Below are 18,197 nucleotides of genomic sequence, written 5' to 3'. Positions count from 1 at the left end.
AGTGTGTATATATAATGTACTGAGGTTTACACCACCGACTTTTATACAGGCCAGATGAACAGAGACGTGTCTGAGCTGAAGTAAGTGGTTCCTTTTCGCAGGTTTTCACTGGAGTGAGAAAATGAATATTCACCTTCATCATGCATCAATAAAAACACAGCGACCCCCAAAAAGGAAATCCAGCTCATCTGTGACATCACACACACAGTTTGCTGTAAACAAATCTCATAGGGTCACTTGACCCCGGTGCACGTGACTCACTTTGAGCTCCTGCTGCCACTTAAGTTGTGTGTGTGAGGCCCTCACAGTATCTGTCCCCTCTCTGCAAGGAGACGCTCGCCTGGCTGCTTTCTCAGCGGGCGCGCTTTCATCAAACTTACAGAGGGAGCGTCAGAGCTCCCTTTGAGGAAGAGACTGTTAAATAATGCAGGTTGTTAAGTAAGCTTGTCGGGACGAATTGTAAAAAAAAAACCTGCTTCACTGAGCCAGAGCCTGGTAAGAGAGAAAAAGGGGGAGGAGGAGCATGTGACTTCCAGCTCTCCAGAATTCTGTTCCCACACGCACACACGGGTTGAATACAGAACGTGGCGAGCAACGTGTGCTGTGTGCAGCTTGATGAGGCCGAGGTCTGTAGTGTCCTCCTCCACTGCCATCATGTTCCTCTCTCTGGTGGTCAAACAGATCAGTCTGACACAAAGCATCCTTAGGAGCCAACAAGGGGACACTCTCACACCTACCCTGACCTGACCTTACCTGACCTGACCTGCCAGGACAGAGCAGGAGGAGGAGTTCTCATCAGACATGTTGTAACATCATCGCCTGGCAACAGGGACCATAAACGTCCCCCAGGGAGATAAAGATGTAACCAGCATCAGATACTGTGAGGACAGTCGCCTCAGCTGCGCTTCACTGTCAGTGCATGGCTGCCCCCTGTTGGTGGGATAAACTAACTTCACCTCTATCCCCTGAGAGCTACATTGTCAGTGTGAAGTGTCATTTCATAACCAGTGAGGAGTCACACAGAGGAGACCAAATTACCAGTTGGCACCAACCTTTGTCAGGTGTTGAGCCAGAGAAAGGGCATAGAAAGGAAGTGAGAATATATGCAGTAACGTCAGAACTGTGGCTGAAGGCGGTAGACCGTGGAGACTCGTGCTGGGAGACGGATGCAGGGAGCCACACACACATGCATCACACTGCAGGTGGTGTCCTGCAGGGCTCCATGAAACAGCTCCTTGCTCTAACAAATGCCAGAGGACGACCCCGTTCGTTTCATGCCCTTTTGGCTTTGAAGCACGTTAGAATAAATTCCTCCAAAACAAAATTGCCACTTCAGCAATGGTTGTGAAACTCTAGTCTGCAAGGTTTCATCCTGGAGACTTACTATTGCATTATATCACATGATATAATGAAAAAAAAAAAAACATTATTTAAAGCTTCATTAATTTCATTGTGGAACACAAGCAGAATGGTTTCTTTCCCTCGCCCACTCTGAACATAAACTGGTTTCTAGTTGTTGCCTTAGGTGGCATCCATCTCCTTATTTTACTCTTGATGTGAACATGAACAAATATTTCTCAATGTCAATCTGTTGCTTTGGAAGCAAAGTTTCACTTAAAGGAAATATGATTTTTCTAAAAATCAGTCTGTTTAAATGAGGAGTGTGGAGCATCTTGTTAAATTATAATTGATGTTTCACAAATAACTTAATATTTTGTCCCAGCAGCACCACATTATCTTAAGTAACATAAAAAAATTCTTCTTACAGAAGAACCACACCCTTATGGGAAATTGTCTTTGGTAGCGGTCGACTGTGATGTTATCGTTGGTAATGTCTCTGTGATATTATCGATTGTTTCAAGACCTTAGATCGAGAAGAAGTGGAGCTCCAGTGAGAAGAGATTATTTCCCTTAAAAAAAAAAAAAATTGTATTTACTCTCATAAAACTAAATTTGTTTTCTCATTAGGACTTTATTCCCCACAATATTACCTTTTTCTTGTATTATCACCTTTTGATGTTAAATTATTTATGTGGTCTTGTAATGTTGACTTCTTTTCTTATTAAAGCGACCTTTTCTCATAATACTCTTGTCATAGATTCTTAACCTTGTAAATGTCAAAAAGCATGAAGACTAATAAATGGCTCTTGTGATGGAAACTTCAAGACTGAACTTTGAAGCTCAGTCACACCATGTTCCTTTTCTCGGCTCTACATCCTGTGACTGCATAAATTGTTCACAAATTACATCAAATAAACCTAATTGACCCATTTTTTATTCATGAATATATTTTTATTCTATACAATGCTGATTGGTTATAATGTACATTGAAAAGGTGAGCGCTGCCGGGCTTCATTCAAGAATACGCTGTTACACTGCAGAAGAAAAGTTCCACCTGTAAACAGCACACTTCTGATCGAGCCACTGGTTGATTTCATATGAACAAAAATACTAGTGATTTTCAGATTATAGAAATATAACAATCTTTAGGATACTTCCGACGCGGTGGAAGGATAAATCCACTGATACTGTACATTAACAACTGAAAGATGGAGCATAGCTGATTGTCCTGCTGTTATTAAGGCCTGTTGATAATCTGTACATCAGTCTCAATTAAATCATTCTCTTGTCTTCATCCATATATATATATATATATACAAAAAATAATTATAAAACTATAAATTATAACTAATCACATGTAGAAAACACAGATTATGATTCCAAAACTACTGACAAATGTTATACAACAAAAAGGTCAGACGCTGACATAAGATGATGTTTGAGAGGAATGTTTGCAGTGTGGTGACAGGAGAGTGACTCTGAAAGAAGAGATTATTGCTTTGGTCGGCAGGGGGCAGCACAAACAAGTGAAAAATCGTCCATGTGAAAGGAGGCAACGACAAGGTGAAGTGGCCAAACGTAATCCCACAGTTCTACACTTATTCCCTTATGGATTTACTGGATCCTCATCTTCCATACGCAGGGACACTGATGCCTGGTTAATTCATAGAGATCCATAAAGACAAGCACCCCCCTCCCGCCTCCTCAGTCGTCGTCTCCCTCTGCTTTGTTTGTGGTGGTCAGAAGCCGAAGGTATCATCGCCGAATGGGCTGAAACCGTGTGGAGTGTTGCCGTTGGTGCTGTCCCAGTCGGGCTCTGTGAGCCAGTCGTGTGGCGTCACCCCAATGTCCAGGACCTGGGGGTTAGTACGCGACACTGCCAGTCTGAGGAGACAGAGGAGGAAATGATGAGGAGAAATAAGGTGCTCTAATCTTTTTTTCTTTGAATAAACTGTTTTTATTCCATAATTGCCCTAATTGTAAATAATTCCCAGGGAAACCACAAAACAAACAAGGGTGATTATGTCAAATGTATAGCATTACACTTAATATTTTTTTATAATAAGTTCCCAGGACATCTGGGCACTGTATCTAAATATTTGTGGTTGTTGTACACATTTTTGTATGTGTTCAAAAGTAAAATGTCTCAGTGTCTGGCAGTTAATGAGATTCTCTGAAGACAGTTTGCTGGGCATGGCTGAGGACACACAAGGGTCAAAGTTCACCTTCCTGATGGCCTGTGAACAGAAGCTTAAGTGTTGTGTTGCGTTGTTGTTACCCCTTTTGTTAGTTTGTAGGTTGATTTGCTTGTGAACATGATTACACAAAAAAAACACGAAATGGATTTCCACACAAATGGTGTAAAGATAGGACATGGGCTAAGAAAGAGAGCAGTAACTTGATGAGAATCCATGAAAGGAATCAGTGTGTCTCCTCTTGCTTGTGATTTGATGATCAGACGAAGTAATCAGTGGTTTCTCCTTATGAAATGGTGTGTAGTGTGTGAGCCACTGTCCCCAGTTAGTCATATAGTCACTATGAATGCATGACTCCCAACTCATGTAGTCTGAAGCTGGGATATACTGGAAAAGATCATGAGGAAGAGTTCATGATCTTAGATGTCCAGCAAGATGGCGTATTTTGTAGTATAGTGCAGTATGATTAGTGTTTTCCCCAGTTACATACAACAGTCTGCTCTTTCTGCTGATCTCTCTGACTTCAGACTATGTCAAAGCTCAGACCTGTTTTTATAGGACTGAAACCTAAAGTCAGTTGTAATCTGTGTTGTTCTGTTTGGCTGCAAACAGCCTAATTTCTCTCAGAGATAATTCATGAAAACTGAGTCTGGCTGGAGTGCCACAGGATTACTTCAAAACATGACGTTCATTACAACCACGGGACAAACAGTGGGACAGTCTCTGAGGTTCAGCTAAGAAACCACTGTTCCAGATTTATACTACTGACCACAAACACAATCACTGCACAACAAGGTTTTTTGTGTACACTGTAGTCCCATTATTTCCATTGCCGTGGTACACACACATTATACATTCCCTAGCCCCCTACCCTAACTTTAACCGTCCAACCTAAATACCTAACCCTTGCCCCAACCCTACTTCTAACCTTAAAATCAAGTCTTAACCCTCAAACGGCCCATTGAAAAAGTGAGGACTGGTATATAAGTACAAGAACACACAAACACACGGTCTATAAAAGAAAGGGTTATTAATTTGTGGTGATGAGACAGGTAGAGATGATGGCATTTTTTAACTATGATTAAAATTCTGTACTTTGAATCAGTTGCCTTTCCTGAGCCCAGTCGACACTTTCCCCATGAGGGCGTGAATAAAGGACACATGAAGCCATTTCACACTTCTGACCCATAAACTGCGTCATTGGGTTTGGAGATGGTTGAATGGAATGGATTTAGGTTAGTGACTCAGATCACTATACTACACAGTGAGACAGCGGTACTCGACTTTACCTGCACATGAACCATAGCTATCCAGAGCACAGCTGGAGACACAAACACACAGCAGATTGAAGACAGTTTAAAGCTCAGTGGTCAGCCAAACTATAATAAGTCAGTGATTGCATAATTTCTGCCGAGTTATCCTTCATATTCAAATCCCAAGGCTGGACGACTTGTACTCTGCAGTACACACAAATCATCAGTAAGTGGCACTGTGGATCCAATCAGCAGCTACGAGATACTGGAGGATTTGACATGGCAGAATTTTTGGGGACAGTGATCAACAAAAAAGCAGAAGGGGAATCAGTCAGAATCATTTTCACTTGATAACAAAACAATAAAAAAAAACATGATCTCACCTGGAGAAGGCTTCATCCAAACCATCCTCTTTTTCCTGAAATAGAGTAAAAATAAATAAATAGGGAACAGCACACACACCCCGTTTAATAAAGAAAAGTTCAGAAATAAAAAATAATAATTCATGGATGGCTGTCATATATATATAAATATTAATGTGTGAGACACTAAAATGTAAGAATTTGTCAGCTACAGATATCTGGCTTGAGCCACTTCACTCACAATGTCATATGGAAAGTGAATAAAAAGATTTCAGGCTGAAGGAGACTTGAGACACTGAGAAAGAGCAGAAGAGGAGAATCGTACCCGTGCAGGGTTGTTATTGGTCTCCGGGGGCCTGTGATTGTCCAACTGATCCTCTTCTATATTCCCATTGGTCTCAACCACAACATACTCACTGTCCTCAAAGTTCAATAGGTTGTCTGTGGCAACATCTAGTTCGGAAGTGAAAGGAAGGACAGTCAGTTGTTGTTTTACCACAGAGTGGATTGCCTTGAAATTAGCTTTGTCTGTTTACATTCCCTTGAGAACAAAATAAAACAATGATGCTGATGTCCTGACCTTTGCTCTAGTGTCAGCATGAGGTTGACATCTTTGTTTTTTATTGAATTATCTTGGCCGTGGTACAAAAACATTTGTTACTTCATGAAAATTTATAACAGACAATTTATCAAGCGCCACCAACACGTCAAAGAGTTGTCCAACACTTTGACTTAACAAACATCGTACATGCTTAATATCAACATGCTAGTTTCAGTGTGAGTATGTTAGCATACATTCAAAGTAGACTGTAATAAAAGATGGACCACATGACTGCTCCCCAAAAGTGAAGCCCAATGAACCCGAGCACCCCCTGGTGGCTGGCTGCAGTATGAGTTAGAAACCTGACCACCTCAATTATTAACAGATAACACATTAGATCACATTGAGAAGTATATAAACATAACAAATACCTTTTCCTCAAAGATGGTTTCTGTCATTTTGGTTGAGTTTTGTTTGATTATTTATTTGATGATATAAAACAGGGTAAAACGTCCTGATGGACAGCTGACCAGCGTTGGCTCTACACCACAATAACTGCTCTCTGAATGGCATCATTAGTGAAAGATGGCCACGACCGTTTCTGTGATATTTTGGCTTCATTATTATACAGTTGAAGGAAGTGGAGACAAGTCGTCCATCTTTACTCACGGTCAATGATTCAAAGCCCTGTGCTGAGCCTGGGAACAGTTTCACAGAACCACATGCCTTACTGCAGACCCTCGTTTTCCTACCTGTCCCCTTCAGACTCCCCAGGCTGTTAGATCTCTCTGAATGAGAGCTGCTGCTGGTTTCTCCAGCTGAACCAGACGTCCCTCTTTTCCCTTTCTCTAGGGAGAGAGATGTACAGAGACATAACACAAGCAAGTCAAGATGGTGTGCGTGTGCGTGTCATGTCAAGGACTTGACGAGTGGGGAGCGAGGTGTCTACCTTCTTTGGCCACTTGCCAGAGTTCAAAAGCTACTGTGAAGGCCTGGGCCACAGTCAGAGCCACAGCCTGAGCCTGGAGAGCAGGAGAGAAATACAGTTTGTCACATTTCATTTTAATAAGAAACCATAGAAAGTAAGTTCTTTCCAATAGTTAAATCAAAGAAGTGAGTGCTGCTATGGCCGAGGACAGAAAGAGGTAATTAGCAACATCTCCATAAGCCTGATGACCTCAAGTATAAAGGAAGCAGGGTATTATCATATTATCCTTGGAGAAAAGTGGGATAAGTGTGGTTGAAGGTAAGATGAGAGGAAAGGTGCCCTTCTGCTTTTCAACACACAGGAAGAAGATAGAGGGCACAAGGAGCTTCACTTCTAGGGTTTCCTCTTAGGAAGGAGGAAGAGGTGAGGCTGAGCTACAGTGTCGGAAATGCAGAGGAGCACGGTTACAGGAAAATCATGTGTGCACCAAATCGTGCATCCGGGCGCTCATCTTACTCCAACAAGCATTTGGAGGAAGAGGAATCACTTGGAACATGAGACACTTGCACGGCTGTTTAATGGACCGGGAGGTCACAGGTTAAGGTAGATTCAAAGGATCAACCTGAAAATGATGAAAGGTTTGAATCTAAGGAATAATTACCACGCTGTATTGGGAAACTGAAAAAAGGTTGAAATAAAAATATTGTTTTGCACGATTGAAACAAAGTTTTGAGGCCTTGCATAATGTTTTGATGATACAATTATTAAAATCTCTGCAAACTATTTTTTTGTATCTTAGTTTTCCCTCTTCAAAACCGCAGCTCTCTTTTTATACTGGTTCTCCAACAGGTTTTCAAATGCGTCTCTTTTCTCCCTCTGCATTGGGTTGTTTTGAAGCTTTGAAACCTCGTAAATGTGTGATTTGAAAACTGGTGCTTGTCTGTTGTAAAACATATTCAGAAACTTTACAGAAGGAGACGTTCAGTCCTGTTGCACTTATTTTAGAGTGGAGGAAACAACACCCACTTCTCAGAGACTTTTTCACATTTGCGAGTTTGTGAACCACGTGATTACTACAGAAACTCCGATACTGATGGTCAGTGAAAACATTTTGAGACTCTGCTACTGTCTTAAAAAACACTTTAAAATCAGTTCTGCAGATTTGAAGAAAGAAAACTCACCACAAAAAATAATGTTTACAGAGGTTTCCAAAAAAATATAAGCCACTCAAAACACGTGTATAATTTTTTACTTTTAAACACTGAGTTTCAGACTTTAAAGCATTTTTCCTAGTTTCAATACACAAATATGGAAACCACAGAGAAACATACACAAGACTCTGACTGAAAAATTCATAACGAGGAGATGTTGAGTCAATTTAAAACTCACTGCGCTCTCGTTATTCATCCTGATCTTGAATTAAACATGAGTCTAACAACTCACCACTTTCCTCTTGGAGCAGAGGTAGGCGTGGCACTCCAGGGTCCCGTTAAGGGGGCTCTGAGCGATGTAAGCAAACACTTTGTCGTGCAGCTTGTCCACTGTGCAGTAGGATATTCTGCAGGTCAAAGGTCACAGGTTAGACAAACAGCATGCAGAGTATTTATCTACATTAATATACCTGACGGCTTTGTAAATGAACAACACGCTGATATGCCACCAATCTACAAAAGCCTTCAGCTCTGCACATACCTGTAAATGGAGACTTTTTCCAGGAGTTTATTGGTCAGGCTGTCGTGCAGCACTATTCCCTGAGGGGAAACCTTTAGAGCAACCTTCTCGGACTTCTTCCCACTGGCTTTAGCCTGGTAAAGAGTAAAGCCAAGACCTTTGTTCAAATCACACGTAAGGCTATAGTGAACGCAGACATTTTTCCACTTTTTGTTGTGTTGCAGCAACTTGCGAATCATTTAGTTCCAATTTTATTAGAATGAGGCTGAAGTAGGGCTACAACATTAATAATAAAAATACATCTACTTCTTGTAGCGATTGGTCAATTGGTCTTGTGAGAGGTCAGTTTGAGCTGTTGTGGTTTCTCCGACAGATTGCGGTAGATATTGTCGAGAGTGAAGACAACGTGACACAAGATGAAAATTCAGTCGTCTTCTCGTTTACAATACGCAAAATCCAACTTCTTAACAATGTGACTGTTGCTCCAGCCATTACCGTGGCAACAATCCTCTTCACAGCAGCGGCTGAAAGGTCCTCTCCCTTAGGCTGGTCCACCAGCGTCATGCCAAGGTGACGAAGGTTAAAGGTCATGCCCTCTACGATGGTCTCCCGTGTGTCAGTCCAGTTCTCTGGAAGCTCTGCAGGGAGAGAAAGGAAAAATTAATTTATTTTACGTGAAAAGTGGGTCAATAAACATTTTGTTGCTGCACCCATTCATCAAGTTAATTCATTGGCTATTTCACTAATCCTTAAGGATCACAGAAGGGCTGGGGCCAATGTCAGCTGACACTGGGTGGTAGGTGGTGGGTAGAGCCTGGACGGTCTATCACACAGCTGAGACACAACTATCACATCCACACTGATGGGCGGTTTAAAATATTTAAACCGCGAGACATGAACAGACTTTGCCTTTCACATATGAAGAATGAAGAAACTTTCAGGAAAATGTCCGCAACATTCACGCCAGGTCTGGCGCCTGGCTAGATCATACAAGAGGCTGGAAATGACATATTAATTCAGCTTAGGTCCCTATCTTGAAGAGCTTTTGAATCTTGAAAGTTGACATCTTTGTCTGCATCTTCTACATTTATGGCTCCTCTTTTTCATCCTTAGAAATATATTGTTTTTGTCTTCTCACTTTTCCATGTCCTGGGGTGGAAACAACATCAACACGCTCGCTCTCTTGCGGTGATTCCTCCTGCCAATGTCCTGCTCACTCGCACATTTTCCAGATATTTTGCTTGGGAGCTGGCAGGAAAAGTTTCAGAACTTGGCCGCAGTAACTGACATTTCCGTTCTCACATACAGGCCCTAGAATATTTCAGGAAAATGTCTCAAGTTCAGTGCATGTCTGAAATCGACTCAACCTGCACATTTGGACTGCGGGAGGAAGCATGAGGAAGAAACCCCACACAGACAACATGCAAACTTCAAACAGAGCGGTCAGGTTCAAACCTTAAACCTTGTTGGTGTGATGAAAAAGTGCTAACCCACTGCACCACTGTGCCGCTCATCAAGTTAAAAACATCAAATATTAGCTGGTTACAGCTTCACAGATGCTTTACCCTCCATTCCAAAATTAACATTAGTCGTGAGAACATTCAAGGGGGTTCGAGAAAAACACAGATCAGAGGAAATGTAAACAGCCCACGTGGATTTTTTTAAAGTCGAGCCATTTCATCTGCTCCCTCCCTGAGGTGGAAAGGCAAAACAGGGTATCTAGGTCAGAGGTACGGTCGATGTAAAGTAAATATTTCAACTCCAAAACAACTTATGGTGCTTGACAATAAAAAGGCAAAGAGATGGGTGCAAAGATACATGGACTCTGACATACTGTGATAAGAGGAAAGTAACATACAATTTCCACAAACTAGGCCACAGATGTCTCTCTGAAAGTACATTAATGTCTCAACTTTTATGTTAACTTCTGCAAAAAAATTGAAGACAGCAAGCCAATATGTTCTCTAAGCAGATCCAAGGAGTATCAGAGAACAGCAGCTACCTCCATGAAGTCTCTTATCTTCTTTTTTGAGAGGGGCTGTCTGTCCCTGACCCTGTGGGCTTTGTTTACAGAGATTTCCTCAGAGAGCAAAAAGGGAGGGGAGAAGCCAAGGGAGGAAAAACATCTCAGATACCGAGAAAAACTCATCCTCCTAGCATTGAACTCCTCTGGGATGTAGTGCATACCACACACTCATGCAGACACATGTTGACACACACATGCACGCACCTTGTGGACACACTATAAAATGAAGAGGGCTGTGCTTTGTCAAGTCAGACTGACATGGAGGTTTTCTCGAGTTTGAGAGAGATCCTTGTTTGATTGAAGCAGATAAAAGACATTTATCTTAAAAGGCTGAAATTAACTATAATGGCAAGACAAACTTCGGGCCAAAAACATTACAACATTCCTTACCCGTGTTGTGAATTTAAATTTAAATTCCATCTCAACACATACACCATGTTGTCCTGGACCCCGATGTGAGAGCCTCGAGGGACAGATACGTCAGAGTCTGTAACCAAAGCTCTGAGAGGAAGTACTTAGGCACTGTGATTTCTGAATTGTATAAGCTTGGTTTTGTTTAGATTCAAAGTTTAATTTTGGTTTTGTCCAGATTCTAAATATTACAAGTTAATGAAAAAGGAATCACAGGAACATACTTTTCTCTGTGGCTGATAATTGTGTATTTAGTTTTTTTTTTTTTTTTTTTCTTAGCTTGAACCGCCGTCCTTAACTAAATTTAAACACATTAAGGGGTCACCCATAAGACTTTTAGCATGATGGCTGCAGCAGGATCCATTGATGGTTTTACAGACTGTTCTAGGATAGACTGGACTATAGGTTTATTTTTTGCCTCATCTTCAGTCAAGAGTTGTCTTTTAGTTTGAGAGCAGGGTTTACCCTTTCAGAGGTAGAATTGCTTACACTTAAAAGCCTGCTCTGCTTATGCTCAAACTGCTTGCACTCTGATATTTTGTTCCTCAACCAACGGAAAGTCAGGTATCGTCCCACCCTCATTGTGGGAACAAGTGGGGATGAGTGACACTCAAGCACGAGGAGAAGAGCTGAAGCTGGAGCACAGGAAATCTGTCCAAGCAACACAAAATGCGCAACAGCACAGTTAGGGCACAAACAGAGCAAATCTAAGGACAAGCAAGTGTAGTCTTGAGTGAAATCATTACAAATCTGAACATGGAATCAATAATGTAAATAGAGATATGGGAAGAACAACACTCTGGATAAACTGTGGTCACCAAAAGATCATAAACCTGGGGAATGACAGCAATTAAGGACCAAGCTGTCAGAATCAGTTTAGTCTATCCTGAGAAAAAAAAACTGAAAGCAACAGTGGTAGGTAGAGGTACCAGGCACTGCTCTACCACAGAGTGCAGGGCTGTGGGATCAAAGGTCACACAAAGCGTTGCATGAGAGGAAACAGTTGTGTGCACATGCAAACTGAGTCCAACTGAAACCAGGTGTTTCTGCTGGAAATACAAGCCGACAATAAGTTTGGGTTGACAGAAAAAATGTCTGGATGTAAAAAATTTCCCACTCTCTTTGATGAGAGTGGGAAAGTACGAACAAAGAGAAGATTCAAAAAGAGATAAGGCTACGCTCTCGTCTTCTGCTTCTCCAGCCTACACTGATGGATGAGTTCACACATTAAATCCTTTGTCGAACACGGTGGCAACAAGTGTTCTGATCCAAAAAGGACCAAACTGACAGGCAATTCACATCCTGGCTGATTTGTGTGTCTGCACCAAACACTGAATCACTGTGGAAACCACCAAGTGCAGTTCTGCAACTTAGAACCACAAAAGGACTCTGAGCCAAATCACCCTTTTTACCATACCAACATCTGCCACCGTTTAACATTTCCTTTAACTCCACTGATAAACCTCCACAATTCTAAAATAACTAACAACTCTGAATTAAAGGAATCCAAACTGATTGGAAATTATGTTATGGTTTCTACTGAATGTTTAACTTCTGGAGAGGCTCTGGACGTCTCTGCAGGTGTATGAAGTTGAACACACATTTTAGAGACATACGGTCACTCATTTAGACGGAAAGATTCAAATAAACATTAAGACAATCGTTTGAATAGGACACTTTCATGGAAACAGCAGAATCTGATTAACAGAAATAAGGTCATACTCGGAATAAGCAATAATCAAGTCATTCAATCTTGGTCAGCCTTTGCAACATTGACATGCAGCAGTTACTAACTGTTTGACATCTCAATCGGACTATGCAACCCGTGGAAACATCAGAATCAAAGTCAGGGGAGGATCTAGAGGCCAGGCCAGGGGGGAACTGGCTCCAGATAAAATCTGATTTGTCCCTCAACTGCCCCTGTCCTGTCAGTAGCTTTTAAAAATAAATTTTACTCACTTACTAGGAAAAGTAACAATAAATAAGGCAAATTGATAAGTTGTTAAAAGATATTTTTAAGTAGACAATGTGCTTGAACAAGGAACAATCATTAGATACAATTTATATTATATCTAATGATTTGTGGCTTTGAATCACAGCTAAAATTAAGAGATTAAGATTAAGATTAAGATGCATGTATTATTCCCAAACACATGCACAGACATGCAAAGGCACACTCATGCAGGTAGGGGAATTTAACCTCTGCTTTTGACCCATCTGGTGCAGGACACACAGAGCAATGAGCGACCATGTATGGCGCTCGGGGAGCAGATGTTGGGGGAGTAAGGTGCCTTGCTCAGGGGCACAAGACAGGGTAGGTAGACTCTTGGATTTTTGGATAGATCAATTCAGGTTTGTCTTTTGTTGTCTCTCTGTGGAGTCGAACCAGAGACGAACCAGAGACCTTCTCTGCCCATATTCCAACTTTCTGCCACTAGACCACCTCCTCTCCTATAGCTAGTGCTACCAGTAAACAAAGATAGAGGTAAACCTTACTGAATCAGGAATCGTGCATGAATGTTGGACATGTCATTGGCTCCTCTGCGAAAATTGGAGCCATAAACCACTCAGTAGGTTAAGGCACTGATATGTTAACATATCACAGTCCTTGCCCCCTGACCCCAGGAGGTCATGTGCAGGAGGAGCAGGGCTTCTTTACAATAAGCCTCATCATATATCTTCTCATATCTGTCCTCACAGTGCAGGCCAGTCTATAGAGACCAGCTTTTCACTGAGTTTGACTCTTTGGCTCCTCTCACAACTTAACACAGATTCCTCAGATCTGGTGAGTTTGAATCTGGTCAATCACATTAAATACAACCTGCAGCAACTGCAACTGAGGAAAAATACTGATTCCACTCGCTTCTGGTCTCCAGGAGAGCCTTTGACTCTAAGCAAATTTAAAGCAGGTTAAGATATTTTCGACTGGTTCTCGCAGCCTTCGAAAATACCACTTGCCAGCAGAGTAAATAACAGATTGCTGTGAAAGTCTGACAACAATAGCAGAAAATTAACAGTGGAAACAGAAAGGAAGGGCAAAGGCTGCGCACTGAAGGAGAAAAGACACCGGACAGCCAATCCTACACTTTGGTGAAGTAACTGCTTCATAATAGGGAAGAAATATTCCCATTCTGGCACTGGTTCTGACGTCACTATGCGTCAGTCTGAGTTGCACGCTTCTATTCAAGGAAGTCCCTGGAAGAAGACTGTTTGCGGCAGACGAGCACCCTCTGGCTGGTCCCTGGCGAGGGCAGAAAAAAGAAAATGGGGTTTGTCCTCATGTGGTTGAAAAGGTCTGTCCTCGATGCAAAGGGAAGAAACCTAGAGCCCCATTAATGGTAATATCTGTTACCTATCTGTTAGAAATGCTTAATTTCTCTCCTGGTCCACTGGTCCTGACAGTACCTGTCGCCCGCAGACTTGGTCCCGTCGGAGACCTTGAAGTCAGGCCTGGCCGATGTGGGTCAGCGCTGGGGAGGAATGTGTGCCCTGCAGCCCAGAGAAGACCTTGTAATCTATACTACAATACACCACTTGAACAACAAGTGGGTCACACTGGCTGAATTTACAAGGAGCTTTTAATTCCACTCATAATTAGAGCAAGAACCCAATTAAAGTCAAAATGCCTCATGGAAACACCTCAGTCCAAAAGAACTAGCTAATTCCCAAAGAAATCCTGTTGCTTGGTCAAAGCAGGCTGGTTTAACTCTCTGCTACAAATAAAAAAAGGGGCGAAAAAGTGAGCATTTCAGACAGCTTGACCTCTGTATGATAAAGTTACTTGTACCAATGTAGGATGTGTTTATGTGATCCAGCCTGTACATTTATTGTACCTCCATTTAGGCCTTTCCGATGGAATTTAAAATAGACCAGCGACGGCCAACAGGGGCCGTGCACCGCCTGACCCGAGGCCGCATTCCTGCCTCGTCCTCTTGGTTACAGGCGGAGGAGCTTTCAAGGCTTTCCACGCCACCCGGCCGGGATCAAATCAGATTTAGCTTACAAAGTGGCCCTTGAGAGCTACAATGGTCGCCAGAGTGGCATTTAAAGGCGTTTCATGTTAGTGTTGCAGTGTGTGTGTCTGTGTCCGACTGTGTGTGTGTGTGTGTGTGTTGGGGGGGGGGGGCAAGCTTCCTGCCCCGCTGAATGGCGCCTGAGCAGAAGACGGGGTCACTAAGAGTTGTAGTTTTTGACCACGACCTCTGCACAAACTCTGGAGGTGTTATTCACAAATCCAAAATACTGCTAAAGAGAGTTGAACAAGGCAATAAAATAAGTTTCGTAAAAAAAGGTAAGCTAGTATAGTGCTGTCCCTCTTGTGCTCTTCAGTTTGGGGATCGATATATTTTAACCAAGTTGAAAAGGCCCATGGATGTTAAATCATTTCAACAGTAAAACAATCCTGATTGTTTCAGCCATTAGGGCTTTCATCAGGGCAATCAAACAATTAGCTGGATATGCCAATGATTCAAAACTATTAAAAATAAGCTTATCATACTAAAAAAGTTTTTCCAAATTAAAAATATATAAGTGTATATATATTTAGATATATATACGCACACAAGAACAACTATGAGAGTGAGATGATTTCAAGTATATAAATCAAAATAGTTCAACTATTATTATTTACTTCCATGATACTAAAGACACAGGACGAGCAAGCAAACTAACAAGATTTCCACATAACTATAATTGGTCCAAAATGGAACCCAACTAGAGAATTGCTTTGATTTGACAACTCACTGTCTGTCAAGGCTCATGATTACACGTATTTCCAGAATATTAAAGACACAAGATGAGCGGCACTGAAAACAAGCAAATGCACTATTTTCCAACAGGAATAGATTTGATCCAAAATGGGACGAAGGGAAACAGTTGCTTCTTCTCGGGTCGTTTGACAAGGTTCATAACAACATTAACTTCCAGGATATAAAAGAAACAGGATGTATTGGAAACTCATTCCTCCGGACAACAGGAAAATAAGATGTGTAATACGTCATCGAACAGGAGAAAACAACCGACGCGTCTTTGAGCGTTTTCCTCCCCCCCGCAACACCACCCATCTTTTCCTTAGCAGCGGATTTTGTCAAACACAAAACTTCAACATGTGTAAACTTAATTTTGTTCGCTTACAACATCACGTTTTGTAAAATCGAAAAAGCCTCGGACACGTTGATAAAGTTGTCAAACAAACAACTGTCCGTGCCCCGGGGGTTCCAGGTGAAGTCCAAGTCAACTTTGAAACGTTCAAAAACAACGTTCCAAAGTCAAAACAAACACATGTCACTATGAAGCTCTTCTCTTACTTGTGTGTCTGCCGGAGCTCCACGACTGTTTGGCCAGGCTCGGGCTGCGGATGATGGCTCTCCCCGCCGACCTGAGGGCGTCCATGTCGGCGTGTGAGAGAGCAGCGGAGGCTCGCAGGACTTGTTGCGGGCGGTCGGAGCAGCGGCGGCGGCGGCAGAAGTGTTGTTGACCGGACTGTTGGTGCCGGGGAGGATGGACCTGTGGTGCCTTCACGTGCTGCCAGAAATACCAGAGAGGCTGCGTTCGCGTCACATCGGACTTTTCCCCACGATTATAAACACCCACACGAGGGGTGTCGATAACAGTAGCTGACCAGTGACCACCAGTTCTCCCACTGCTACATGCTACAGGTCTAACCTGTTCCTAGAACTCATGATGGACTGGAAATAATTGATGAGCAGTTAGGGTAACTCATTATTTAATTAGTACTTTTTAATTGTATTATATTTCTTTTCAATTAATGTATTTAGTTATTAACTTTTACTTTCTCTTCTACCTTCTCTACACTCACAGAAGAACAGCTTATGATGAACTGAAAGTATTTGATGACTGACCTCCATGACCTCTAAAGCAATTAGGGTAACTTGTTTTATCTTCACTTTTATGACTATTTTTCAATCTATGTACTCATTTAGTTATTTACTTTAACTTATTAATTTACTTGAGTATTTATTATTCTCTTTGATTCAATTTATTTTATATTACTTATGGTTTGTCTTATTTAGCTAACTAAGTTATCCTTATTACTAACAAGCCTTGTACATAAAAAGGAGTTGAAGGTTATGATCTCTACACCACAATGTTTGCAAATGTTTCTATTTTCAATCAAGAGAAAAAAACTAAACATCCTCTGTTAACCAAATTACAATTACAAGGTCTACTGCTACTGCCAATTACAATTATAATAATACAAATAGTGCTATTATTGCATCCTCAGTTTGTTGGCATGTCACATTTAAGGTATCTGATGCTGGACCTTTTAGAGTAAGCAGGACTGTTGTACATTATCTTCCAGGAAATGCAAGCTCAGTAGTTGAAAATATTTACCAACCAAACATTTATAACAGCTCATTGCGACACACGTACAAAATATAGAAGGTAAAGCAGCTCTGTGGCTTTAGGTACTGAATGGAGCTTGTCCTTAAGGCACCTGAAGGCAGCCTCAAACTATAAACTATAAACCAGGCCATTAATAAGGTGTTTGATGAAAAGTCACAGTAATCTGATACCTACATTATCATGTCTTGAGACCCATTTGATACAGTTTGACATGGTTGCGAAAAGTGAATGAGGAGGAACACATCCAAGTGTAAGACGTTACAAAAACAAGACATTTCTTGTATCAAACAGGGGGCGCTGTGATTTTAAGTCACGATTTCTGTGTATGTCATCAGATTTTGACTCTTTTCGTATATGTCTAGTTTGCACATGATTGGACCAAATATGTCTGAGATACATAAGCTTGTTTTGTGATGGCGTGGAATCAAACTTTGATGCCACGGTCACACGGTGTGACGAAAAGTCGATTTTCGAGGTAAATTTGATCTCCATCTTGTTGTGATTACACTCTCCTAAATTTTAAGTTGACCTCATGAAAGCCCTAGGACAAGTACGTCAAAGTAAAAATGTGAAATATGGCCAAAATGGCGGGCTTCCAGTCATGTTTTTCACAATGCTCCTTGAGGCTTTTTTGTATGAATATTCACGATACACCTGTGTTCTGATTTTGGTGAAGATTGGTCATTGGGAAACCTAGGGGCTGCGTTCCAGGTGGCGCGCTATTGAGCCATTTTGCCATGCCCATTTCCAAATACTCCAGAATACGTAAATAAAATAATAATAGTGATGATGGTTTCACCCAGTGCAGATGAAGAGTCTGAACTTCATCAAACATCTTAAAGAAACAACACTGAGTTTGACTAAAGTCTCAATAAACTGTAGATTAATGACACAGTCTCTCCTCAGGCAACATGTGATCTGATCTGTGAGGGTTTCAATTCACTGTAAAGATCTTTTTCATGGAAGTGAAATAAATTCATGAAAACACATGTGACCGTCTCTTGCTCTTCATCATAAACTAAGAAATATAGCGAGATGACGAGGAAACATCATTTTCATCTGAAAGTTTGTTTATTCAAAGAGAACACATGCATCTTTTAAGT

At 41.5% G+C, this 18,197-nt stretch overlaps 1 protein-coding gene across 2 annotated transcripts; it reads right to left on the bottom strand.

The window, feature by feature from the left end:
- Positions 1-2,270: 2,270 nt before the first annotated feature.
- Positions 2,271-16,260, bottom strand: ldlrap1a (low density lipoprotein receptor adaptor protein 1a). Of its 2 annotated transcripts, XM_062409940.1 has the most exons (10): positions 16,035-16,260; positions 8,787-8,929; positions 8,313-8,425; positions 8,064-8,178; positions 6,642-6,714; positions 6,445-6,540; positions 5,477-5,604; positions 5,173-5,207; positions 4,826-4,857; positions 2,271-3,225 (listed from the first exon to the last, which is right to left on the bottom strand). In XM_062409940.1, the coding sequence occupies exons 1-10, from the start codon at positions 16,117-16,119 to the stop codon at positions 3,179-3,181; spliced, it is 867 nt and encodes a 288-aa protein (XP_062265924.1). In that variant the 5' UTR covers positions 16,120-16,260; the 3' UTR covers positions 2,271-3,178. The 2 variants fall into 2 exon arrangements, with proteins under 2 accessions (XP_062265924.1, XP_062265923.1); XM_062409939.1 differs by lacking the exon at positions 4,826-4,857 and having other exon boundaries at positions 16,035-16,256.
- Positions 16,261-18,197: the final 1,937 nt, after the last annotated feature.

This window comes from Platichthys flesus, chromosome 17 (assembly GCF_949316205.1).
Source record: "Platichthys flesus chromosome 17, fPlaFle2.1, whole genome shotgun sequence".
NCBI lineage: Eukaryota > Metazoa > Chordata > Actinopteri > Pleuronectiformes > Pleuronectidae > Platichthys > Platichthys flesus.
This window is presented reverse-complemented; position numbering and strand designations above follow the sequence as displayed.

What these genes read in the sequence shown, in the direction of transcription:
- ldlrap1a (XM_062409939.1), bottom strand. Translation starts at nt 16,119, where the DNA reads ATGGACGCCCTCAGGTCGGCGGGGAGAGCCATCATCCGCAGCCCGAGC. An exon ending in GAAAAAGTCTCCATTTACAG is followed by an intron (nt 8,179 to 8,312) that starts GTATGTGCAGAG and finishes TTTGACCTGCAG; the next exon opens with AATATCCTACTGCACAGTGG. An exon ending in CCAATAACAACCCTGCACGG is followed by an intron (nt 5,208 to 5,476) that starts GTACGATTCTCC and finishes ACTCTATTTCAG; the next exon opens with GAAAAAGAGGATGGTTTGGA.